A 27,445-nucleotide genomic window follows, 5' to 3' on the forward strand; every position below is an offset into this window, starting at 1 on the left:
GGACACGACTGAGCGCCTAACATGCTTTCTGATTAAATTACTTTTTGAATGAGGGCAGGAGGTGGGAGAAGAGGCTGAGGCAGGGAGGCCTCCTGGAGACGGTAGCAAGGGCCGCAGCGCCCCCGCCATCCGCTCTGTGAGCGCGGACCCCCTCCCGCATCTCCGTCGGGCCCCCCCCCCCCGCCCCAGGGCCCGGCCGCCACGTGGGCCGGGAGGCGGGCGGTGGGCGGAGACGAGCCCCGGCCGCCCCGCCCCGCGCACCTGGCCGGTTGCCGTGGCAGCAGGCCTCTCCCGCTCGGCGGGACCTCACAATCGGCGGGGGCCGCCAGCCCCTCCCCCGCCCCCCGCGGAGACCTGGCCGCGCGCTCGCCCTCGGCGGGTCCTGAGCCCACGGACACACACACTCGCTGCCCCGCTGCCCCGCGCGCCTGCTAGCCTGCTCTGCCCAAAGGGACACCATTCACGACTGGCCGCCCAAGCCGGGCTGGGGGAGCCGGGGTCGCGTCTGGGACCCGCGCCCAAACCCGCCCCCTCGAGAGGAGGCGCGTCGGGGCGATGACACCCTTGGCTCCTGATCCTCGGGGCGACTAAGAGGTGAGCTCGCTCGGCACCGTCGTCCCTGTCACCTGGACTTTCTTTTGAAATTACATCATACCCTCCCTCCCTTCTAGATTTTTCTGAGACTTAAAATTGTAGGGGACAGTAAAGAACACCCGAAATGTAAACCTTGGCTTATGGATGAGCTGAAACCCACAGATGTTTGATTTGTTCATGGCCAGCCTATGTGGAGAGACTTGGCTAAATTCTTTACAAAGCTGATCTCATGTCTGCTTCACGCAGTCCGTAAAGTATGCAGTATTCTTATCCCCATTTCACAGATGAAGAGACCAAGGCACAAACTAGGTAGGTGACTTGTCAAGGTTTATTCAACTCCTTTGTATAGATAATTGTTGCAAAGGAGGAGGAAGTACAAGGGGGGGGGGCGGGCAACAGATCTGGTTTCCAATGGTACACCCTTTTCACTACCTCTCCTCTTTCTTACCAATCACTCTTGCCTCATAGGCTCCTTTGAGAAGTTCATGAGCTCTGTGGATCTCTCCCTACAAGGGAAAAATGCACCTGGACACACACAGCCTGTAGATTTCCATATGATTCAGAATATCCAGACTCCAAACATGAACTTCAATTTGAGGAATTCCATTATTTCCACTACCTTTTGAGATTGTCCACAGGGATGTTTAGATAGGGGTTTGCCAAGATGTTCCAGGGCCACACATACGTACTGAGATGTGTGCGGATGTTGTGACCCTCCTGAGGATCAGAGATGCTGTACAATCTACGAGCAACCCAGGACTAAGAGGGCAGGATTTCTGTTTCCCCCAAGGGGGTCAGTCTTATCAGTTGGTAGCGAAGAGCACTACACAAGGCATTTGCTCTCTCCTCAGCATCTCCAAGCTTTCGCCAAGAGATGCAAGCCATAAAACTGACCTATGGGCTGCTTAATTCATCCTTGTATTTTAATTGGACAAGGCCATATGCTGCTAGTTATTTGTAGGGGCATTGCACTCAGAGACAACCCTGAAGCTTGTCTCTATCCTCACAAATGAGGTTGCATCAACTCAGTGTAAGCAATAAGCTTTAGAGGAGCATTTTATCCTATTCTGTATGTGATGTATGTATGAGGTAAGACAACCCTGCACCTAACCAGAAAAGACTAATAATAATGCAACAAGCCTTAAATGCCAGCGAAAATAAATGTCACCAAGCCAAGCCTCAAAGGCCAAGAGGATGAGTTCTCAAGCAGCTTGGGACTTAATCGGAGCCTATTTATACACATGGTGCTAACAAACTGCCTCATCAATTCCTAGTCCATCACACATTGTAAACAGATTAGAAGGGAACAGAGGGGCTACAGCAAGCAGAACATTAAAGCCACATGCCACGTGATAGCTGATGTTTTCCACAGCAAAAGAGGAGGCACAAAGTATAAACAGCAGGCAGGAGAGGAGGAAGAAAGGAAGGGCCCCAGCACAAATCTGATTGTGGTGGTCGCTTACTGGAACACCTTCCTCCTTACCCTCACCCGGTCGTGGGCTGACTGCACCTGCCAAAAACCTCATCATTCCCATGCACCAGGCTCAGATCTCTGCCTGAATAAGGTTTCCCATCCCCTTGTGAAGTCTAACTCAGCATGTTCAAAGCCTAGCCGTCTATACTCCCTAACCAATCTGGATCCTATCCTGAGTACTCCCTCTCAGACGCAGGTTGCTCAAACCAGAAACTTAGGTGTTTTCTTTGTTTCTTCCACTCAAGCTTTTAACCTTCAGTCATCATTTATTGAGCAAATATTTATTGACTGCCTCATAGAAGTCAGGTTCTGGGTGATGGAGAGACAATGATAATCAAAATATAAAGCTTCTATGCCATTAACACTGGCTACTAGTGGGAGAGACAAACAGTACATAAATTGAATATATCTATATTTTAAGGTCTCTAGATGTTATATATATATATAAATGTTTTACTTAATATTGTGAAGAAAATAAACCAAAAGGATGATGTAACATTGTGGCTGCAATTTGAGTGGTGAGAATGCCAGCCAACAGAAATTCTGAGCAAAGAACACTGTAGGCAGAGGGAACAAGATGTTCCAGGGGCCGGAAGTGAAGAGAAGTAGAAGTCCCTCAGTCATGTCTGATTCTTTACAACCCCACAGACTGCAGCTCACCAAGCTTCCCTGTCCTTCACTACCTCCCAGAGTTTGTTTAAACTCATGTCCATTGAGTCGGTGATGCCATCCAGTCATCTCATCCTCTGTCATCCCCTTCTCCACCTGCCTTCTATCTTTCCCAGCATTAGGGTCTTGTCCAGTGAGTCGGCTCTTCACATCAGGTGGCCAGAGTATTGGAGCTTCAACTTCAGCATCAGTTCTCCCAATGAATATTCAAAGTTGATTTTCTGTAGGATTGACTGGTTTGATCTCCTTGCTGTCCAAGGGGTTCTCAAGAGTCTTCTTCAACACCCTAGTATGAAAGCATCAGTTCTTCAGTGCTCAACCTTCTTTATGGTCCAACTCTCATATCCATACATGACTGCTGGAAAAACCATAGCTTGGACTGTATAACCTTTGGTGGCAAAGTAATGTCTCTTCTTTATAATGTGCTGTCTAGGTTGATCATAGCTTTTCTTCCAAGGAGCAAGAGTCTTTTAATTTCATACCTAACAATTACACTCATTTCACAGGCTTGGTAAGGTCATGCTCAAAGTCCTCCAAGCTAGGCTTCAACCACACGTGAGCCAAGAAATTTCAGATGTACAAGCTGGATTTAGAAAAGGCAGAGGAACCAGAGATCAAATTGCCAATATCCAATGGATCATAGATAAAGCAAGAGAATTACAGAAAAACATCTACTTATGCTTCATTGACTACCTTCAAGCCTTTGACTGTGTGGATCACAACTGTGGAAAATTCTGAAAGAGATGGAAAACCAGACCACCTTACCTCCTTCCTGCAAAACCTGTTTGCAGGTCAAGAAGCAACAGTTAGAATGGGACATGGAATGACAGACTGGTTCAAAATGGAGAAAGGAGTACATATTGTCACCCTGCTCATTTAACTTACATGCAGAGTATATCATATGAAATACTGGGCTGGATGAAGCACAAGCTGGAATCAAGATTGCAGGGAGAAATATCAATAACTTCAGATATGCAGATGACACCACCGTTACGGCAGAAAGTGAAAAGGAACTAAATCTCTTGATGAAGGTGAAAGAGGTGAGTGAAGAACCTGGCTTAAAACTCAACATTAAAAAAACTAAGATCATGGTATCTGGTCCCATCACTTCATGGCAAATAGATGGGGAAACAATGGAAACAGTGACGGATTTTTTTTTTTTTTTGAGTCCCAAAATCACAGCAGATGGTGACTGCAGCCATGAAATTAAAAGACACTTGCTCCTCAGAAGAAAAGCTATGACACACCTAGATGGTGTATTAAAAAGCAGAGACATTACTTTGCCAACAAAGGTCCATCTAGTCAAAGCTATGGTTTTTCCAGTAGTCATGAATGGATGTGAGAGTTGGACTGTGAAGAAGGCTGAATGCCGAAGAATTGATGCTTTTGAACTGTGGTGTTGTTGAACTGTGGTGTGTGGACTCTTGAGAATCCCTTGGACTGCAAGGAGATCCAACAAGTCCATCCTAAAGGAGATCAGTCCTGAATATTCATTGTAAGGACTGATGCTGAAACTGAAGCTCCAATACTTTAGCCACCTGGTGTGAAGAGTCGACTCACTGGAAAAGATCCTGATGCTGGGAAAGATAGAAGGCAGGTGGAGAAAGCGACAACAGAGGACAAGTTGGTTGGATGGCATCACCGACTCAATGGACATGAGTTTGAGCAAGCTCTAGGAGATGGGGAAGGATTGGGAAGTCTGGCATGCTGCGGTCTGTGGGATCACAAAACTTTGGACACGAGCAATGGAACAACAACAACATGGTCTACTACTTGACTCAAAATGTTGTGTTTTGGAATTGAATAAGCAATAAGAGATAAATTATGTATTAAAAGGCTCATTGCAACTTAGTGGGATTATTTATGAAAATTTACAGTTGTGTCTCAATCATTTACCTGCCTCATTCCCACATAAGATAAAATAGGAATCATCCATCACATCTTTGGTATTTCACAGAGCTCAAGAGATTCCTGTTTATAATGAGCAGCTCACATTTCTACACAATCTTTATAGCATTTTTAAACTGCTGAAATCTGTGTGTTCTCTACACTGTGAGAGACGTACTGATAACAGAGCATTATAGAGGGGGCTAGGCAGTTTAGTTGACCTCACCTTCTTCATGGGTAAACAGTAAGGCTATATCAAAGAGGGATGAATAAATGAAATAATAAGAAAACTGCATATCCAGTTTACTTTATGATGGGAGATTTGTTTTGAAATATTTTAACATTATGCTAGCTGAGTATTTTTGTGCTTATGTGTAATTTCTGCTTTCATGAAATTAGTTGCACTAAATTATGGTAATAATGTTTCATAAGAAACAGCATCTCTTCTTAGGGAAGCCTTAGAATACTGTTAAGTCAAAGTCAAGATGAAAAAAAATAACTCTGAATTCTATGTTTTATTTTGATTTTTGCTGCTGTAGTTTTTGGTTTGACCCACAAAGGCATTTGCAAGAAGCTGGTCAAATATGGCTTTAGCAGATAAGAGACTTGAGAACCTGCAGATCTACAAAGTTCTTCAGTGTGTTCGGAACAAAGACAAGAAGCAGATAGAGAAGTTGATCAGGCTCGGATATCCTGAACTCATCAATTTCACAGACCCGGTCAATGGAAACAGTGCTCTGCACTTAGCCTCAGTTTCCAATGACATCGACATGGTCAGCTTTCTCCTGAGCCTTGGTGCTCACCCTGATGTGCAAGACAAAATGGGCTGTACTCCGACTATGAGGGCTGCAGAACTGGGCCATGAATTGTCCATGGAAATATTAGCCAAAGCAAAAGCTGATATGACTATTGTTGATAACGAAGGAAAAGGTAAAAACTCTTAGCATTCTATCTAGTAAATGCAATTTGATTTGCATTTTTTCTTATGAACTTTAGAAGTCAATATAATGCATTGTTTGCTTTCAGACTTTAGAAGGGAGTTACTCATGGCATGTAGTAGTGAGAGGCTATATTCTCACTCTTACATCTTCCCATACTTTGAAAGCAGTGTAGGTATTTCTTAGGAAAACCAGTTCTGAGAACTTTCTCATTGAGAAAAAATATTAGAATTAATCTTTTTTTTAATGTGGAGAACTTTCAACATGACACACTGATATTTCCATAATCATAATCACTTATTATAAACTATAAAATCCATTTAGAATTTGACATGTTAGAACCTCAAGTAATACTTGAGCTAGGGTTTTGCTCTCAAGAGAAAGTAGTTGCATTTGGGAACTTGAAGAACTAAGGCTGATTCTGACATAAGCTCCAACTTTCTATTAGTTGTTTTAAAAATGTATTTGGAAATATGACTTAATCATAGAAATATGTCATGTCTGTGATTGATTATTCAGGTGAGACAACACTGTCTCACTCTTTTTCCCTACCAAATCCCATCTTAAGACCACGATCTGGGAGCTTCTTGTTCAAATAACTCAAGGTTCTGGGAGGAGGTGATGCAGCCTTATGAAAATTACCACCAGGCTGAATATAAACTGGTAGATTTAATCAGTGGTTCCAAAAGAATTTCTTCAAGTACAAAGCCGTTAACATCAGTCCCACATTAGAGAAATGAATCCCATTTTATACCATTAATTAATGTTTTCTGACAGGAACAGAATCTGCTTTCATAACTCTCTGTGGACATGGTATTTGATACGTGACTTGCTTGCTTATCAAAGAGAAGAGGACAAAGAAAACAACTATTCAATTATTTAATGCATACATGAGTCAAATGTATTTTTTGTTTTTATTAAAAAAAAAACAGAAGCCTTTCAAAGCCCTATACAACAGTAGTCCCCAATATTTTTGGCACCAGGGACTGATTTCATGGAAGACCATTTTTCTGTATACTGGGGAGGTGGGAGAATGGTGCAAGTGATGCTTTCATGGTATAAAACAAATGACAGTTCTACGGAGCATCTAGATAAATGTAAACTGGATAAACTCTACCATTAAAATAAAAATACATGAAATGCAAATTTAAAAATGAGAGTTACTCAAACAATTAAAAATAGAAAGATGGTCAGGGACATGTTGAAAATGTACAATCAAAGACAGAGAAGTCGTAGCAGGCAAAAGTGAACCAAAACAACAACAACGACAACAACAAAATCTGGAATTGTCGCATTGTTGTTGTGTTGGTTCACTCTTGCCTGCTATGACTTCTCTGTCTTTGATTTTCAACATATCCTTGACCGTCTTTCTGTTTTTAACTGTTTGAGCAACTATTTCAGATACATGTTTATATGAAATATATTTCAGTTTTGATTTTCACATAAACTGTATTTTTATTTTAATGGTAGAGTTTATCCAATTTACATCTATCTAGATGCTCCACAGAACTGTCATTTATTTTATTCTATAAAAGCATAATATATTTAATTTATATAAATACACAGATAAATACATATAAAAATAATTTTCTCTATGGTCCGTATGATCTTTGTTTTGTTATATGTGTGTATATCTTCCTTCTCATATTTTCTAAAATTAATGGTCTGTTTCTAGTTATTTTAATGGCTAACTTGACAGCTTTACATATACATAAACCTCTGTTTATCAAATCAGCACTCTAAACAGTATTCATTGATATTTTTCTATGAAAGATGAGATTGGTACAAGAATTCTTCCTGTCACCTCCCTTCCAGTATCTAATTTTAGTAAATTATAATCATTTTAGTTCTTTCAATGATTCTTTTCATATATTTTGTCTGCTTTTAATAATATCTCAAAACTCCAGCAATAAAAGATAAAGAAAAGTGAATGTTTAAACTCTCTTTCCTCTGTTGCATACAAGTCTTGTTAAATTTCCTTATTATTTCTACATTATTGTGAACTACAGTTTTCTTTTCTGTATCTAGAATCCCCAAAGTGATTGAGCTTTGATTCAGTGATTGAAGGGATCCAGCATCTATCATGGGTCTTTTAGTCACATATTCCCTGTTGATCTCCTGTTAGAATCCTTTTTGTCATTGAGTAGTTTAGCTTACTCCTTTGGGCTTATATACTTTGATTTCTTGCATCTTTAAATTTATATGTTCATCTCTTTTATATGTGAACAGTTGCTTGACTGAGTATTAAGAATTCCCTGTTTTCTTTACCAAGTGACATTGTAAAACTCCTTTGCTTATATTCTAGCACGGAAAGTCGCTATGCCAAAGTCTGTCTTGCAGCCAAACTTGACATTTCCTCTTTAGAGATGGCTTGAATTTTTAACTGGCTGCTCACAGGACACCTTCTTTATCTAGTTTTGTCTAGGCACATATTATGCTACTGCTAAGTCGCTTCAGTCGTATCCAACTCTATGCGGCCCCGTAGACAGCAGCCCACCAGGCTCCCCCGTCCCTGGGATTCTCCAGGCAAGAGCACTGGAGAGGGTTGCCATTTCCTTCTCCGATGCATGAAAGTGAAAAGTGAAAGTGAAGTCGCTCAGTCGTGTCCGACTCTTCGTGACCCCATGGACCGCAGCCCACCAGGCTCCTCTGTCCATGGGATTTTCCAGGCAAGAGTACTGGAGTGGGGTGCCATTGCCTTCTCCGAGGCACATATTATGGATTGTTTCTAATCAGTTTTTCCTGAGCTCCAACATATTTGTGTTAGATCTAGGTTTTTACTTCAAGAGGGTTTTCCTTTATTATATCTCTCCATTTTTCTGTTCCATTTGGTCTTTTACTGAATGCCAGTTACATACATGTTAAATATTATTTGCCTTTCTAGACCATTTAAACTCTTGGATTTTTTTCAAGTTCTTTCCACTTTTTCCTTCATGTCCCTGCCTATGGTTTTGGCAATGTCTGCTCTCCTTTTCCCTGCTTCCATGTGACTTTCATGTCTTTAGTGGTTTTAGTTTTCTCTACCATTTCTTTTATAAGATATACTTGCTCAAATTCATCTTTTCCTTCTATTTATCTTTTTGGTTTGGTTTGTTATCAGTAATGGATCAGTCAGTAATTTTCATGTGGTATAGTTATTTAAGTTTACAATTTTTGCCTGGTGTTTGTCAGCTTCCTTTCCTTTTCTTTCAGTAACTTTTTTCATAGATCGCATGCTGGTTTTTTATTGGTTACTGTTCCTATTTGAATGAAGTCTGTTTTTAGAGTGAAGTCATTACAAAGTCAGTTTGGAGTTTGTCTGCTGTTGACTTGAGTGTCTTAAGAAAATTCTGACCGGGGTTTATAAACAGTACCCCTGTCTGTAGTACATTTTTAACATGGATTATGTTGAGGGTCTGTATGTCACGGATACCAGATATGAGAAGTTAGCATTTTTCTCTTTGCAGTGCTACTTTTTCTTCTGTGCAACTGCATAGGCAGCCTGCTCCCTGTAAACGTGGCTGGTGTACGCGTTTCATCATTCAGTACTCCCTCCCTTGCCACTCTGCAGTTTCGAAGGGGGTCCAGGGATCCACCAGTAAGCCTCGGGCACACGCACTCCTGCATATTCTAAGGAGGGCACTGGCGTATAGATTACAGGATGCCAAATACCCACGGTCAACAGGGGCTCACACTCCAGCACTCAGATTCTTCTCAAACAAGATCCTGTCACGTTTTGCTTATGACTGTTTTCTAGCTCTTATCAGAGGTTGGGGTTCCTTTTTGGTTTCTCTGTCTTGGTGTTTCAGTTGCTTTCAGAGAGAAAACCAAGGCATAAATGCCTTTGCTCTGTCTCACCTTCAACTCGCTAATTATGAATTTTAAAATTATTCTTTGTTCCTTCCTATCTGATTCAAATGTAGAGAGACTACTAGTTAACTGTTCTTTGGGGATTCTATTTTCCTGCAGGTGTTTTGTTTTACTGCATTCTGCCTACCAAGCGGCATTATCGGTGTGCACTGATTGCCTTGGAACATGGTGCGGATGTCAACAACTCTACCTGTGAAGGAAAGCCAATATTCCTTAGAGCTTGTGAAGAAGCACATGATGTTAAGGATGTGTGCCTGACGTTTTTGGAAAAAGGAGCCAATCCAAATGCTATCAACGCAGTAAGACTATTTCTGTGATTATGAATATTCCTTTTTTTCAATTACAGAATCCTGTTATTGTATTGTTCCACTTGAATATGGTCAAATTATCCTGTTAGCTTATAGACTTTTCATTTCTGTTCAAAGTGCTTTAAAATTATAGACTTTCATTATCTTAATATAGCACGGCCATGATTCTATGGTCTGTTTCCTAATTATGTTTGAAAAATTGGTATTTATTATGTACAATATTAAAAGATCATTACAGGAAATAGAAAAGATATTCCTGATGCTTAATAAAAATTTATCATCTAAAGAAAATATGTAGTTCTGCTGTTTCCCTTAATTATTTTGCTCCCTCTACTCACTTGGCTAATTTTATTGAGTTTTCTTTTAATTGTCATTTCCCGACAATAAAAACAGATTTTCTTCTCATTAGAAAACACCTGTAGCCTAAGTTAGCGAATGTTTTACCCTCTCTTCTCCCTTTTTGCTCTACTCTCTTGGCAAGAAACAGCACTTTTTAGCATGGTGTTCTCATACGAAAATCTGGTGTGACCTTGACTCTGATTATAGAATTCTACATTTTGGACACTGACCCATTTTACTGACTTCATGTTTCCTGTTTGTTACATGAAACCAATAAAACTGTACAAAACTGACAATGTCAGTGTAACTCTAAGGCCAGATGGATTTAGACCATATTTATACTGAACGTGTCATGTAGTATAACAGGGATAAACAGCATCTGGTCTGTTTCCTGTCCAGTCCACAGGTCGCACGGCTTTAATGGAAGCATCGAGAGAGGGAGTCACAGAACTAGTCCGAGGGATACTGGAAAGAGGAGGGGACGTGAATGCATTTGACAATGACAGACACCATGCCGCACACTTTGCTGCCAAAGGAGGCTTTTTTGATGTAATAATCTACTCTATTCTTTAAAATTTGTTGCTAAAAATATTCTCCTTTTCCTCAGCATCTTAAAATATAGTGTAAGTTACACTGATAGATTTTTTTCTGCATTTTGATTTTCCAAAATAATTCCAGAATTGTATTTTATACCAGATATTATCCTTCAAGGCTTATTTTAGCTCTTTATTCAGTTTTGTCTGCTTGCTAATTTACTCTTTTAATATTACTAATAATGTTTTTCTATATTCTTAACTGGGCTTCCCTAGTGGCTCAGACCCTAAAGAATCTGCCTGCAATGTGGGAGACCTGGGTTCGAGCCCTGGGTCAAGAAGATCCCCATAGAAGGAAATAGCAACCTATTCTAGTATTCTTGCCTGGAGAATTCCATGGACAGAGGAGCCTGGCAGACTATAGTCCATGGGGTTGCAAAGAGTCAGGCACAACTGAGGGAATGACACTTTCACTTTTTTCTTTCAGTTATAACAACTGAAAAGTTTTGGCACATGCTACTACCCTATTTTAATGACTCCATTACATAAGAGAATTTTTACAATACAGTATGATCTAATTTGGGGGAGAACAAGACCTAATCTCATCTCCTTGATGTTTAAGTACATCTAATGACTCACCTAAGTTTTTAACTCTTAAGTATTCTGATTATCTGGATATATCAGCCAGAGATAACTCATACATATAGTGATACTGCAGAAACAAACTAGAACTCAATGCTATCCTATTTTAAAAAATTCTGAATTATATCTAAAATTTTTCTGAGTTCTAACATTATCTTTGCTTTTGTCACTGGGTCTCTTACCTGCACTAAAAGTATACATGACAGTAGAAATCACATCTGTCTGGAAAAGCATTTGCTCCCCTGATTTGCCACAGTCTGAGTGTTCTTGCCTGGAGATCCCAGGGACAGGGGAGCCTGGTGGGCTGCCATCTATGGGGTCGCACAGAGTCGGACACGACTGAAGCAACTTGGCAGCAGCAGCAGCAGATGCTTTCTAAAGTTGCCTAAATTTACCAAAATGATAGTGCCCCAGCTGAGTATAGAGTTTTCTACACTCTAGATAGATGGTCCCCAACCTTTTTGGCGCCAGGGACTGCTTTCATGGAAGATAATTTTTCCACAGACTTGTGGGAGGAGCGGGGGGTGGCTGTGGTTTCAAGATAATTCAAGCACTTTACATTTGTTGTGCACTTTATTTCTATTATTGTTACATCAACTCCACCTCAGATCATCAGGCATTAGATCCTGGAGGTTGAGGATCCTTGCTCTAGAACTTCTGACAGTGATGGAAATGTTCTGTATCTGGCTGTATAATATGGTACAATTACAGTACACATGTGGTTTTTGAGTCCTTAAACTATGGCTAGTGGAAGTAAGGAACTGAATTTTTAAAATTTGTTTTCTATTTAATTCATTTCAATTTAATTCAAACTGACCTCTGGATAGCACAGGTCTAGGTCTGAGTTTTCAGCCAGTAAACATACATTCTTATTCCTCTACAATATCCACTATTTATTTTGCAGATATTGAAGCTTCTTTTTGCATACGACGGAGACATGGGGTTGATTGCAATGAATGGCAACACACCACTTCATTATGCTGCCATGGGTGGTTTTACAGATTGCTGTAAATATATAGCTCAGCGAGGTAAATGGTCTACCAATTTCATGTCTAAAGAACTTAACGATTTTCCCACATTGTAGATGAGCAGAGAATTTCAGTGTGTCAACATCAGATGCTTATCTCACATAAATACGTAGAAAGAAAATTTAATTTTTTTCTTATTTACCTTCTGTTAAATCATATATCTCATCTAGAAAGTAATAAAAATTCATTTCTCAAGTATTTTTAGATTATTATTAAAAATCTAAAGAGAATTATTTATGAGTCAACCAATTACTACAATGCTTATTTTTTAAAATGTAAATATCAATCTAAAATGGAGAAGGAAATGGCAACCCACTCCAGTATTCTTGCCTGGAGAATCCCGTGGACAGAGGAGCCTGGTGGGCTGCCATCTTTGAAGTCACACAGAGTCGGACACGACTGAAGCGACTTAGCATGCATGCAAGCATTGGAGAAGGAAATGGCAACCCACTCTAGTATTCTTGCCTGGAGAATCTCAGGGACAGAGGAGCCTGGTGAGCTGCCGTCTAAGGGGTCACACAGAGTTGGACACAACTGAAGCGACTTAGCAGCAGCAGTCTGAATTCTCAATTATTTTATTTTTGAAAATATACTATCATGTCAAGTGCAAAGATAACATTTTGGGTAATTTTAAATTATGGGGGAAATATTTGGGGGAGAAGCATTAAATAAAATGAAAACTTTAATGGAACATTTGAGATATAAGTAATATTTATTACTTTAGATTTTCCTGTATATTTTAAGTAACTGTTAATTTGAGAATATAAACTATGTTATGTATGTTGTATGTGCTCAGTCGCTCAATCGTGAGATGCTATGGACAGTAGCCTGCCAGGCTCCTCTGTCCATGTGATACTTTCCTCTTTCAGGGGATCTCCCCAACTCAGGGATTGAACCTGGGTCTCCTGTGCCTCCCACATTGCAGGCAGATTCTTTAGCACTGAGCCACTGGGGCTTCCTTTATATTATGCATAGCTTAATATATTCCTTAAAATGGGCTTCTCACATGGCTCAGTGGTAAAAAACCCACCTGTCAAGCAGGAGACACAGGTTCGATACCTGCACTGGGCAGATCCCCTGGAAAAGGAAATGGCAATCCACTCCAGCATTCTTGCTGGGAAAATACCTTGATGGCGGGCTACAGTCTATGGGATAACAAAAGAGTCAGACATGACTTAGCATCTAAACAGCAACAATTCCTTAGAATAGTAATATTTTAAAAAATTTTAAATAGCAATATTAGCCAATTAAGTTTAAATATTTTTACTAATTTTGTGTTAATTACATGCCTTAAGGAAATCAGTCCTGAATATTCATTGGAAGGACTGATGTTGAAGCTGAAACTCCAATACTTTGGCCACCTGATGTGAAGAACTGACTCATTTGAAAAGATCCTGATGCTGGAAAAGATTGAAGGCGGGAGGAGAAGGGTGTTGACAGAGGATGAGATGGTTGGATGGCATCACCGACTCAATGGACATGAGTCTGAGTAAACTCTGGGAGTTGGTGATGGACAGGGAGGCCTGGCGTGCTGCAGTCCATGGGGTTGCAAAGAGTCGGACACGACTGAGCGACTGAACTGAACTGAACTGAGTTAAACGTACATTCAAAGTTATTGACTCTTTGTTAGAGAGGGAACTGCATGCTGCTGAATGTTATGGTAGTGACTTATTTTTTTCCAGCTTATGAGAAATAGAAACTTAAAGTTCAGCAGCTCTATAATAGAGCAGAAAAAGTACTTTCATTTTCCTGTCTTCTATGTAGGCACAGAAATTTTGAAGTCACTGGAACCCGAGAGAGCCTATACTCTAACCACTAACATTATAAATAAGACTAATATGCCTGCGTAACTGATGTAGTAACTGATTCACTTTGATTTTTTCTTACCTTATACATAGCTCACATTCTTTCCCCATCCCCCTAAAATAGAGATAATGGAAAATGTACCAAATGCAATTTTTGCCCTCATCAACTGTCTCTGAAGAGACAGGTTTCAAATCTTGTTTCCAAATCTCTCAGCACCAGCAGATTATTCTGACACTTCATTTTTCACGTTGTGTATTTCTGACAACTGGAGATCTGCCCAGATTGAGACAAGCTTCTTCAACTTTAATGTGTTGACTCTTTTCTTATTGGGACAAACATCCCTCAATATATACTCTACCATTTATGTCCTTCTGGGATAAAGTCAGAGAAAGCAAATGAAGATGTACAGGGCCAGAGCTTGCCAAAGGCCTTGCCTGGTGATGCAGAAAAGATTGATCCTCCTGGCAGACTCATAAGACTAGACTGTTTCTGAAATGAATGTCCGAAAATGTTTTGAGTTTCCCAGCATCTTTGGAAGTACAGCTGCTTCGCCAGGTGCTCTGTGGGTGGCCCAGTTCCACAGGAGAATGCTATCAGTTATGTTTCCACCTTTAGAAGCCTGGATCTAAGCGAGTCAGAGCAACTGGAAACCATTAGCCACGAAATGCTCATTTCTGAGTAAACTCCCTGGATGTAGCCTCTTCTATCCTTAAATATGAAGGCTGGATTCTTTTCCCACTACTTCCGACTACTACTTCCTCAATACGCTCCACTTTTGTTCCTGATCTTGTCCCTGGAGTAATTTACACCTCCCTGTAGGCAGTGTGAGGCCATGTCCAGGGGAGTGGAGGGGAGGTTGGATTAGCTCTCCTGAAGCCCCTGTGGAGGGATCTCCTGACGGGGCTTTTGACAGCAGTCAGCCGAAAGGCACGTATCTCGGCAACAGAGGAGCATACGTCACAGAGGGCATGAATCAGTCTGTATTTACTAACGATAAAAGAGAAGACAAAAGTCAAAAGGACAGGAAAGTGGCTTCATGTCTTTAAGCTGGGATGTGGGGGTCTTTATTCCACACAAAATTGCTAACTGGGAGGAAACTAGGAGAAGAAGGCGGCAAGATAAAGCAACTTTAAAACCCTTTGATCCTTGGTGCTGGGGTGAATACAGGAGTGAATTGGGAGATGGCAGATAAACCCCAGACATCCCGAGTAAGTGAAAAAGCTAAGTAAAAGTAGCATACTCAAGATGACTATGGAATTACACTATTGAGTTATTATACTGTGGAGACAAGGCTCAGGTCCTTTTCCCAATAAGTCACACTATTCTTCAAACTGTCCGATATAAAAATTGTAGAATTTTTTTGTCCCAAGTACCCTTTTTGAGTTTTCCTATCACTAGTAAATATACCAGCCTTCAAATAAAGTTTTAATTTTTGACAATGCCAGGACTATTAAGGCTGAAATCATTTTTCTTTTTGATAAGGAATAAAATTATAAAGTGTTAGAGGGGGATGTTGTATTTTCTCATGCAGCTGCCTTTACATTTTGGATGCTAGAGATACTGATTGCTAGAGAATCTTTTTTGATTATGTGATATTGGCAAGGCAACAAAAGAGCCTCATAGATTCAAAACACTAGAACGAATATCTTCATAGTCTGACTTATAATGGGTTTTTAGTGTCTCAAGACACTTATTACAGACAACACAGCCTTCTTGATACCACTAAGTAGACTCCCTGATGCATTCAGAAAAGCTTATTTATTTGGAGAATGCTTACATATAATGTTGGTCTCATCATTTTAAGTCAGAGACTAAAAAAGGAAAATGAATTTTAATGCCTAATTGCACAACTCTTACACTGGAATTCTTTCAGATTTGATGAGCAGATTACTTTTACAGGCTGTTCATATGACCTTACTGCAAAACAGCAGGTAAATATAAATTACATGAATTTCATGGAGAATACAGATAAAACATAGTTTAAGATTTTACACAGATTGACAGTCATAATCGTTCAAAAGAAGCAAGAGTCAGTTAGCATCTTAGATGCCTAAAGTCCTCCTTAAGCTGCCTAAAGTCCTCCTTAAGCTGTTTGAATCCAGGTTCTTTCCAAATTTAAATGTCATCTTTACTCTTTCCCACTTGGCATGAAGACTCTTTAGCAAGTATTCTAATATGATATTTGTTTCAAATATCTACAGAAATTGATTTCTTAATCCGTAGGGGATAGATACTATTCACTGGAAAAATATCTTCCTCAAAATTCACCAAACTGAAGCTCACAGAAAGAAAACAATTATAGCTTAAGTTTTTGTGTTCACAGTGTTGTTCAGTCAGTCACTCAGTCGTGTCTGACTCTATGTGACCCACGGACTGCAGCACTCCAGGCTTCCCTGTCTTTCACCATCTCCCAGAGCTTGCTCAGGCTCATGTTCCTTGATTTGGTGATGCCATCCAACCATCTCATCATCTGTCATCCCCTTCTGCCTTCAATCTTCCCCAGTATCAGGGTCTTTTCCAATGAGTCGGCTCTTTGCATCAGGTGGTCAAAGTATTGGGGCTTCAGCTTCATCAGTCCTTCCAATGAATAGTCAAGGTTGGTTTCCTTTAGGATTGACTGGTTTGATCTCCTTGTGGTCCAAGGGACTCTCAAGAATGTTCTCCAACACCACAGTTCAAAAGCATTAATTCTTCAGCGCTCAGCATTCTTTATGATCCAACTCTTACATCCATACATGACTACTGGAAAAACCATAGCTTTGACTAGACAGACTTTTGTTGGCAAAGTAATGTCTCTGCTTTTTAATATGCTGTCTAGATTTGTCATAGCTTTTCTTCCAAGGAGCAAGCATCTTTTGATTTCATGGCTGCAGTCACCATCTGCAGTGATTTTGGAGAAGAAAATAAAGTCTGTCACTGTTTCCATTGTTTCCCAATCTATTTGCCATGAAGTGATGGGACCAGATGCCATGATCTTAGTTTTTTGAATGTTGAATTTTAAGCCAGCTTTTTCACTCTCCTCTTTCACCTTCATCAAGAGGCTCTTTAGATCCTCTTTGTTTTCTGCCATAAGGATGGTATCATCTGCATATCTGAGGTTATTGATATTTCTCCCTACAGTCTTAATTCCAGCTTGTGCTTCATCTAACCCAACATTTTGCATGATGTACTCTGCATATTAGTTAATAATAATTTTTATTTATTAAATTTTTAAAAGTTTTAAATTTATATATGAGTTGAGTGTGCATATGCTCAGTCCTGTCCAACTCTTGTGACCCCACAGACTACAGCCCACCAGGCTCCTCTGTCCATGGAATTTTCTGGGCAAGAATACTGGAACAGGTTGCCATTTCCTTCTCCAGGAGATCTTCCCAACCCAAGGATCCAACCCAAGTCCCTTGCATCTCCTGCACTGGCAGGCAGATTCTTTACCACTGAGCCACAGGGAATCACTTTTATCTTAGAGTATAGCCTATTAACAATGTTATCATAGTTTCAGATGTACTGCAAAGGGACTCAGCCATACATATAAATGTATTATCCATTCTCCCCCAAACTCCCCTCCAACCAGGTTGCTGCATAACCTTGAGCAGAGTAACCATAGGTTAATTCTGTAATTATAATAACTAACTGCTCACCTCTATATACAAATTATTTGGGGACTGACTTTTGATTATTCACTGGAAATTTAAAAATCAACAACAGATGCATGTCATTTGTGAACCCAGGCAGATAACCCAGCACCATTCATAATCATGATGTTTCCTATTTTAGGATGTGACCTAAAATGGAAGAATCTGGAGCATAAAACGCCCAGGAACTTGGCTAAGGAAGGTGGCTTCAAAGGAGCCAGCAAAGAAATACGGCGAGCGGAGCAAATCGCTAATAAACTGGCCAGGCCAGGGGTCAAAAATCCGAATCCGCGCTTGTTCCTGAGACTTCACGATTGGTCAACAGAACACGAGACTTTCCTTCGGGAAGCCTTCTCGTTTGTGGACAGGGGTGATGGGACAGTCACCAAGGAGGACTTTGTGCTGACCCTGGAGGAGAGGCAAGATTTTGTGAACTCAGAGCAGCTGGCTGCTATCGCGCAAATGCACGAAAAAGTCCGGGGTGGAGGGGTCGATATTAACGAGTTCTTTAAAGGGACCAGATATTTAAGTAAGTCTTATGTCTTGGGATCCTTTGGGCCTAAGAAGAAGAAAAAGGGGATGGCCAAAAGAGCCAGAATGGGCAAGTTTGTTTTACCGCTCCCCATCTGTATCATCCCCGACCACGTGTTTCCACGCCGCAGTGACGGTGGGCCGCCCTATTACATGATCGAAACCTACAAGAATGTAACTGATTGCAACCGCTTTAACAGAGATCACCCCCCGGAACATCCCATTCAGGATGACTCTGCTTGGTATATTGATGATCCAGGGAGGGTCTTTTCAAACATTAATTTTGTCACCAAGGCGGGAGACCTGGCTTCTCTGAAAAAGGCTTTTGAGTCAGGAATACCTGTGGATATGAAAGATAATTACTACAAGACACCGCTAATGACTGCATGTGCCACTGGAAACATTGATGCAGTCAAGTTTCTTCTTGAAAAAGGGTATGTCTTTTGGTTGAGTGCAATTTAGATTTTTGGGAGCCTTCACATTTCAAGGAAGTGAAAGGAAGGCTAAGAAACATTCAACTCTAAAATTTAAATAGTGGCAAGAAAGGGCTTCATTCCTGAAGTCTAGACCACAAATAGACCTTATACTGCCAACCAGGCTAATAGGAACATTAAGAGTATGTATAATAATGCCAAAGTGAAAGCTGAGAAGTTTTCACTCTAGGAGTGGAAGAAGCCTTGTGATCGGGTATTCTTGGCCTCCCCAAACAATTTTAATTTGGTCTCAGAGCTTTACCTAGATGATGTGGAGTGCTTTTCATTTTATTTTAAATTAAAAATATTTACTGTGGTCAAAAAAAGCATGTCATCTACCCTCTTAACAAATTTTAAGTGTACGGTGAGATATTGTTAACTACAAACAAAATATTGTAGAGCAGATTTTTAGAATGTATTCATTTTACATGGAGTCATTTTTAAATCTGCTTTTTGTTTTGTTTTGTTTTTGAGGGCATCCCAACAAATCAAGTAATTTGATGGTGGCCATAAAACTAAGTGGGCTTCCCAGGTGGCACTAGTGGAAAAGACCCACCTATCAGTACAGGAGACATAAGAGACCCAGTTGAATCCCTGGGTTGGGAAGATCCCCTGGAGGAGGGCATGGCAACTCACTCCAGTGCTCTTGCCTGGAGAATCCCATGGACAGAGGAGCCTGGCAGACAATGTCCATAGGGTTGCAAAGAGTCAGACATGACTGAAGTGACTTAGCATGCATGTAATGAGTAAATGACTAGGCATGTTTCATCCCCTTTTCCTTGGTTCATTTGTAAATATCTTTAAGATAACAAAGCATGACATTTTATTTAACTTTTTAACCAGAAGCAATTTCTCTGGTTTAAGTCCTTCTTTTTTACCATTCTTGAATAACCTGGTGTAACTTTCTTAACCTTTTTGTGCCTCAGTTTTCTCACTTTAATAATGGGGCTATAATGGAACTCAGCTCACAGAATTTCTTGAAGATTAAATGAGTTAAAATATGTAAAGCACTTAGTAGCCCAGTAGTTGCAGACTTGATAAAAGATATTGTTATTATTACTATAATGTTTAATGTCAAAGAAAGATTTAAGTGTGTTTATTATCAAGTGGTAAAATAAAGCAACTAATGATAATTTGAAGTTTGGGGCAGTGACTTTTAAATAGGACTAAAATTTTATTTTATTTTTATAGTTTCTGAATGATAAATTGCTTTTAACGAAATTGAAAGAATTCACTTTCTTTTTTTGCTTTTTATTTTTTCATTTCATCTTTATTTTGTGTTGGAGCATAGTTGATTTAGAGTGTTGTGCTAGTTTTAGGTGTATTATACACACACATATATCCTTTCTTTTTCATATTCTTTTCCCATATAGATTATTACAGGATATTGAGTACAGTTCCCTATGCTACACAGTAGGTCCTTACTGGTTATCTATTTTATATATAGTAGTATATATTATATACTGATCCCAAACTTCCAATTTATCCATTCTCCTTTGGCAACCAGAAGTTTGTTTTCGAAGTCTATGAGTCTATGAGGAGTACGTCAAGGCTGTATACTGTCACCCTGCTTATTTAACATATATGCAGAGTACATCATGAGAAGTACATCGTGGGCTGGAGGAAGCACAAGCTGGAATCAAGATTGCCGGGAGAAATATCAATAACCTCATATATGCAGATAACTCCACCCTTATGGCAGAAAGTGAAGAAGAACTAAAAATTCTCTGATGAAAGTGAAAGAGGAGAGTAAAAAAGTTGCCTTAAAGCTCAACATTCAGAAAACAAAGATCATGGCATCTGGTCCCATCACTTCATGGCAAATAGATGGGGAAACAGTGGCTGGCTTTATTTTTCTGGGCTCCAAAATCACTGCAGATGGTGACTTCAGCCATGAGATTAAAAGACGCTTACTCCTTGGAAGGAAAGTTATGACCAACCTAGACAGCATATTAAAAAGCAGAGACATTACTTTGCCACCAAAGTCTGTCTAGTCAAGGCTATGGTTTTTCCAGTAGTCATGTATAGATGTAAGAGTTGGACTATAAAGAAAGCTGAGCATTGAAGAATTGATGCTTTTGAACTGTGGTGTTGGAGAAGACTCTTGAGAGTCTGTTAGACTGCAAGAAGATCCAACCAGTCCATCCTAAAGGAGATCAGTCCTAGGTGTTCACTGGAAGGACTGATGTTGAAGCTGAAACTCCAATACTTTGGCCAGCTGATGCGAAGAGCTGACTGGAAAATACCCTGATGCTGGGAAAGATTGAGGGCAGGAGGAGAAGGGAACGGGAGAGGATGAGATGGTTGGATGGCATCACCAACTCGATGGACATGGGTTTGGGTAGACTCTGGGAGTTGTGATGGACAGGGAGGCCTGGCACACTGCAGTTCATGCGGTCGCAAAGAGTCAGACACGACTGAGCAACGGAACTGAACTGATGAGTCTGTTTATGTTTTGTAAATAAGTTCATTTGGACCATTTTTGATACAAAATTTTTGATAGATTTTATTACTTAGAATTTTAACAATGATGGTGCATTTATAAATTCATAACATACAGAGGAAGCAGATACAAAATTAAATCATGTAGCTTTTCTATTTCCTGTCAACTTTGACCTTCACTGGATCCAGTTTTATAATTTTCCCCGATATTAACGTCTAACAAAAATTGTAACCCCTAGGATCCAAGCAGCTTCTAAACTAAACAAAATGTATATATATACACAAAGAAAGTTGACTATCGGATGCAGAACACAGTTTAAGAAAAATTATGGCACAGAGCTTGCTGCTGCTGCTGCTGCTGCTAAGTCACTTCAGTCGTGTGCAACTCTGTGCAACCCCATAGACAGCAGCCCACCAGGCTCCACCGTCCCTGGGATTCTCCAGGCAAGAACACTGGAATGGGTTGTCATTTCCTTCCCAAATCTTTCTTGGTTTACATTTGAACAACTTAATAAAGCTATGAAATCTTAGAATTTTTAGCCTCCAGTGCTTGGATCAACCCATATTTTTAGCTTCTGTATCCATCTCATTTTACAGGGCTAACGTTAATGCAACAGATAATTTTCTGTGGACTCCACTTCATTTTGCATGCCATGCTGGCCAGCAAGATATTGTTGAGCTTCTTGTTAAATCTGGAGCCGTGGTAGATGCCCTCTCACTCAACAACTCAACTCCCTTAAGTAGAGCGATAGAGAGCTGCAGACTGGATACTGTAAAATACCTACTTGACATCGGTGCTAAATTCCAGCTGGAGAATAGGAAAGGTATGAGTTTCATTACAGGTGATCAGGGCTAGAAAAGGAGGATTTATGTTAGATTCCCAAGCCTTCTAAATCTATTCTTACAGGACCACATTTTCCCTTAAGTTACTGTTGCAATCACTGACCTGAGTTAAATGTTATGGAACTTTGTCTTGTACATAGTGCTTCTCGAATCACTAGTGGTAAAGAATCAGTTCTCTGTGTTGGTAATTCATTGTAGACTGAGACTTTTGTAAAATACAATGGAAAATTATTTACTAGAAAGATGAAGAGGAAAAAGAACCCTATGAAATACAAACCCAAGCTTTTTAAAATCTTTGGATTCAAATGACAAAAATTCTATAAAATTGCTATAAAAATGTCTAAACATTTACCCCTGAATTCCTGTACTTACTTCACTGTGAGCCCATACCATTAATATGTAGACTGACATCAGTATGCAGATCACATTTTGAGCCATCACAGTGTTTTAGCTGGCAGTTTCTAATAATTGGCATAGTTTGAAGCCCCTGTAGACTTTAGCTCCCTTCTACAGCTAAACAGTAATTCCTGAAATAAGACTCCTTCTAGGAAGTAAATGGGAAGCCTACTTTATGTCATAAATTTTCTGCATGAAAAAGTAGAGGTGCTTTAAGAGTGGGACTCACTGCTTTTTGATCTGAAGGAGCTTTAATAGCTTTGGCTGCTTCAGGCTGCCTCTGAGCCACAGGTAGTATTGTTAGGCTTGCCTGCGGATGTTACAGGGGTCATAATAGCCAGCCATCTGCATAGAGTACTTGTGACTTCCAGCTTCCCCAGACTTTTTGAATGTACCTCCTTCCGTCACAGGAAGGGGGAAAGCATAAAACTGTCACGCATGGAGGAATGTGCTCACTCTGGGAAGAGAACTAGCACTCAGGTATTCAATGTGCGATCTAGCACTCTTTCCTATCAGACACGCTCAGAATAATTAACAAGAAGAAATGGATTTGCTCGTAAATGACACTTTAAATGATAAAATTGTAGAGCTGGGACCACTTTAGAGAATATCTGAACCGATCTGTGACTTTTATACGTAGCACTGGCTTCATTAATCACCCTTAGTTCCATATGCTTAGAGCTGATGAGCTGAGATTTTGCTACATGGTTTATTATTAATCTGTTTAATGAAACTCTAAATTTATGTTTTAAACAGGGCATAGTGCCATGGATGTTGCAAAAGCTTATGCTGACAGTAGAATAATTGGTTTGATTAAAGAAAAGCTGGATAACTTGCCCAAACCAGCAGAAAATCAGAAACCAAAAGGCAAGCCACCACCCAAAGCAAAGACTGAAGGCCCCGAGATTAAGAAGGAAGAGGTATGAAGAGCAATTGGCCCCTCATGAGTGCCGGGTGGGCTGCAGCACCACTTACTTATTGTCACAGGTCATGGGCAAATAATATGCAGTCCATGTTTCCAGTACCAATAGTTCTAAGAAATACCTAGCAAGAAATTTACTATTACTAAAGAGTCTAAAAGTTGTCATTGCAAACAGAATCCACACAAAAAACAAGTTGGTTGAACCAAACACTGTTAGAATGTTGAAGAAAGGACTTATATTAGAAGTGTACACACATAGACCTGAATTATACAGATTTGATGAGATATCCCAAAAGGGAAGTGTAGGGTAACATTTATGAGAAAAGAAGTAAAACATGATTTTCATTCATTTTGATTTCATAATCTTTCACTATCCACCTTACCACCCAACTCCCAAGGAATTTTTTTATTATGAACCCTAGGATATGTAACTTGGATACTCCTGAAAAATGACTCTAGAAGGCTTTAAACATGCCAGATTGTTCCTGGTAATCTGGAGTGGTTTGGGTCCCTCTAAATTATCAGCAGAAGATTGTTGTTTATGGGGGTTTCCCAGACATCAAGAATTTGTCCTTAGCAGGAAGCTCTAAGTACATTTCTAAGCTAGAAGCTTCTTTTAGGGAAACAGATGGATCCCTCAAGATCTTTGGCTGACACAGGATAGGGGATGAAGTTCAGGAAGGAAAAGTTTTAACATTATCAAATTGGAAATGGTTAGAGGTGATAGGAAGCAAACAGTTGGAGGGATGATCGGCAGACGGTAGAGAGTAGCAAGCATGAAGGAAGAGAGTAAGGATAGCCAGATGTGAAGGAAGATTGATCAGTTACAGCTCCTAACACAGGCACCATTATCATTTTAGTAGCAATACATCCTTCTTATTAATAACGGCCACAGATCAAGGATGGATCTTGAAGACTTTTGTGATCTGTCACTAATACTAATTAAGTTAAACAAGGCAAAAGAGTTATCTCACCCCACCCAAAGTTATAATAATATTCTATTTCATTTCAAATTATAATTTGTATAGTAGCATTTTTTCAACTTCAGAATATTAGAAAGTATACACAGGTTTTTGAAATTGATAGTTGTTTTTTGGGGTTTTGCTCATTTCCAGGAAACACTTTCAGCAATGTACTCTGTACCAGCCATAGTGGAGGACAAGAAGATGCGTAAAGATAATGTAGTTTATCTCAATTCATTGATTACCAGTGGTTACACCAAGAAAGTGGATATCACATTTATCCCACAGAGGGTAAGTACTTTAGAAAGATCGTAACATGGTATAAACTCCTAACACCTTTTTTCAAATACTTTTTATGCAGAGCACTCAAACAACTGTCCAAAGCTTATCTTTTGATAAGCTTTGTTCTTGATAAGTTGTTATTTGAAGTTGTCCTTTTTCTAGATCCTGCTGCTTACAACTAAGTCAGTCCAATTTGTAAGGCTTCCACTATCTTGTATTTTTACTTTCTATAGTGACTTCTTAATTTTCCTTGAACAGTTGAAGTTGTCTTTGGTCAGTGCCATTCCCTGTAGCCATGTAGTCACTGAATTTTATAGATGGTTCCTCTGGAACCATCGGTTCTTAAAGTCCGACCCTTCCTCTTTGTACACACTATCGCCATCTTACTTGGGAGTTTTATACTGATCAGGACTGGATTTATTAAATAGCTTCCTTAAACATCTACAAGTAAAGAGATGAAGACATATTTGGAGAACAAGAGTGGTCTTCTAATGCTCATCAAACCATGCTGAATAATAGACCACCAGCTCTTTCTGCCCAGTACTGTGAAAATAATTTTGACTTCCCCACAAGACGTAAAGGCTGTCTATTAATTCCATTGCTTCCTGGTTTTGACATCCTGAGAATGAACAACAGCTGGCCTCAGGGCCATCAGAGAGGTCATTGAAGGGTATTTCAGTTGTTCAAATAGTCACCATCAGAAATAGTGATGCCCATGTAACCACTAATGTCACGTAAGAGATAAAAGTTAAAATAGACTTAGAAGTAAATTTGTTGTTGTTGTTCAGTTGCTCAGCTGTGTCCGACTCTTTGTGACCCCAAGGGCTGCAGCACGCCAGGCTTCCCTGTCCTTCACCATCTCCCGGAGCTTGCTCAGACTCATGCCCATTGAGTCGGTGATGCCATCCAAGCAGCTCATCCTCTGTCGTCCCTTCTCCTCTTGCCAGAAGTAAATCGGATAGTTTTAAACTGACCAGATTGAAGGTTGTCTGGATATTGGCATGTTTATTGGCTGCCATGCTAACGTTCACTCTGGATGTGGTTGTTTGTTTAAGATCTGGAGTCCCGAGGCCACGACAGCAGAGCTGATCAGAATGCGGGAACTGCGCCGGGAGAGATTCACATATGAGGTAGATTTTGAGGACTTCATGATGCCCTTTCAGAAGCACATCACAGAGAGAGCACAAGCAGTGGAAGCTAGCTTCAAGACGTAAATCACAGCGGTTGCATCTCAGAATAAACATTTTGAGGCCCAGGGACCAAATGTTGGAGAAAGTAGATTCCCATCAAAGTCAAAGCAACTCACAAGTTAAGCACTGTAACAAAATATTTGTCTTTGCTTTAACAACTATAAATATTCTGAGCTGTCTAGAGAAGTCATGTTTTATTTTGCAATGAATTGCATGTCATTCTGGATAAATTCCTCAATCTTCTTCAAGAATGTTTTAGAACAATGGCATATTTGGTTATAAATAGTGTCATCATCAAAGAATTTACAAGATGTACATCATTATGTTTGTTAAAGATATCCTTTTACTGGAACTGAATGAAAGCTATTTAATACTAGGGAAGAGAAGCCCTTTTTAATACACTAAGGAAGCAGTTGTCTTCTCACACATCATCGTAAATGATATGCGTTAGATACTTTGGGTCAAATAAACACTGATGCCTCCAGTAGACACTGTTGGCACTTCGCCCATTTCTCCTCTGTTTTGGAATCATAGCACTCTCAGGCATGACTTCCGGATGCTGTAAGATGCCTCTGACACTTCAACTTGTACCATAGGGCTGAAGTACGTGAGAATTAGTACTTCCTTGGAAGCAGCCCTCAATCTGACCAAACAGATTCAGTGCATCAACACCCCAGCTCCCTCATCATTCTGGCGAGATTATTCTGGTGCACATTCTCACTGTCAGCTAGAGCTCCCCAGAGAGATGAGGATCAAGTTGCCCATGGTGGTAATTTGATAATGTGCCCTTCACTGGGCACCGCCCCTTCCCTGTGCTCTCACCTGCCCTCACTCACCCTGGCCTTTTCTGGGTTACCTCCCAGAAACTTACGCCAAAATCCTGGTCCGAGGTTGCTTCCAGAAGGACCAAAACGAAGGTAATATCTATGACTGAGTCCTCTAGCAAAACATTTAAGAGGGCACTCACTTATATTCTGTTTGCTACAAAATAAACATTTCCCCAGCAAGGGGGATTTGCCCCCAGTGTCTTGTGCAATTGAGAAGCAGTTCAAGTGGTATTCATGCAGTAGCCGATACTCTGGACAAAATTTCCAGATGCCAGATAAAAACATATATGTGACAGAGGACTAGATACCATATGTGACTTTTCCTTAAGGCAAGTATGTATGGGGCAAAGGGGAGGGTGGATATAGGGACCTACCGGGAAACTTCACAAATGTCCACTGAGATCTGGGTCTGGGGCCTTACTCATACTTGGAAAAAAGGTATGTCAGGATTCTAGCAGAGAAATAGGAGTAGTGTAGATGGATAGGTGGCATAGACAGGTAGGGGGGTAGATAAAGAGATTTGTGCAAGGAGTTGACTTACATGATTATGGGGCTGACATGGCAGCCTGTCATCAGGAAAGGCAGGCTGGATAGTCCTGGGCGAGAGTTACCCTTGAAGTTCACTGTGGAATTTCTTCCTCAGGAAAATCTAAATTCTGCTCTTAAGGTCTTTCAACCAATAGCATCAGACTCACCCAGACTATTGAAAATAATCTTTATGTAAAGTCAACTAACTGTAGATATTAATTGCACCTATCCAGTTCCTTTACAGCAACACCTACAATTAGTGTATGATTAAGTAACCTGGGTCTCATAATTAAGACATAAAACTGACCATTGCTAGAAGCATTCTACCAGGTAAAAAAAAAAAAAAAAAA

The 27,445-nt window shown here is 40.1% G+C and overlaps 1 protein-coding gene across 2 annotated transcripts; it reads left to right on the forward strand.

The window, feature by feature from the left end:
* The first annotated feature begins 276 nt into the window (after window positions 1-276).
* On the forward strand, window positions 277-27,445 carry ANKEF1 (ankyrin repeat and EF-hand domain containing 1). Of its 2 annotated transcripts, XM_069546392.1 has the most exons (10): window positions 830-903; window positions 5,164-5,554; window positions 9,511-9,710; window positions 10,458-10,607; window positions 12,138-12,261; window positions 17,842-18,664; window positions 21,743-21,969; window positions 23,141-23,304; window positions 24,422-24,559; window positions 25,606-27,445. In XM_069546392.1, the coding sequence occupies exons 2-10, from the start codon at window positions 5,209-5,211 to the stop codon at window positions 25,762-25,764; spliced, it is 2,331 nt and encodes a 776-aa protein (XP_069402493.1). In that variant the 5' UTR covers window positions 830-903; window positions 5,164-5,208; the 3' UTR covers window positions 25,765-27,445. The 2 variants fall into 2 exon arrangements, with proteins under 2 accessions (XP_069402494.1, XP_069402493.1); XM_069546393.1 differs by lacking the exons at window positions 830-903; window positions 5,164-5,554 and adding an exon at window positions 277-594.

The sequence above is a fragment of the Ovis canadensis genome, chromosome 13 (assembly GCF_042477335.2).
Source record: "Ovis canadensis isolate MfBH-ARS-UI-01 breed Bighorn chromosome 13, ARS-UI_OviCan_v2, whole genome shotgun sequence".
In the NCBI taxonomy this organism is placed as follows: Eukaryota; Metazoa; Chordata; class Mammalia; order Artiodactyla; family Bovidae; genus Ovis; species Ovis canadensis.

What these genes read in the sequence shown, in the direction of transcription:
- ANKEF1 (XM_069546392.1), top strand. Translation starts at nt 5,209, where the DNA reads ATGGCTTTAGCAGATAAGAGACTTGAGAACCTGCAGATCTACAAAGTT. An exon ending in CCGAGATTAAGAAGGAAGAG is followed by an intron (nt 23,305 to 24,421) that starts GTATGAAGAGCA and finishes GCTCATTTCCAG; the next exon opens with GAAACACTTTCAGCAATGTA. An exon ending in TCACATTTATCCCACAGAGG is followed by an intron (nt 24,560 to 25,605) that starts GTAAGTACTTTA and finishes TGTTTGTTTAAG; the next exon opens with ATCTGGAGTCCCGAGGCCAC.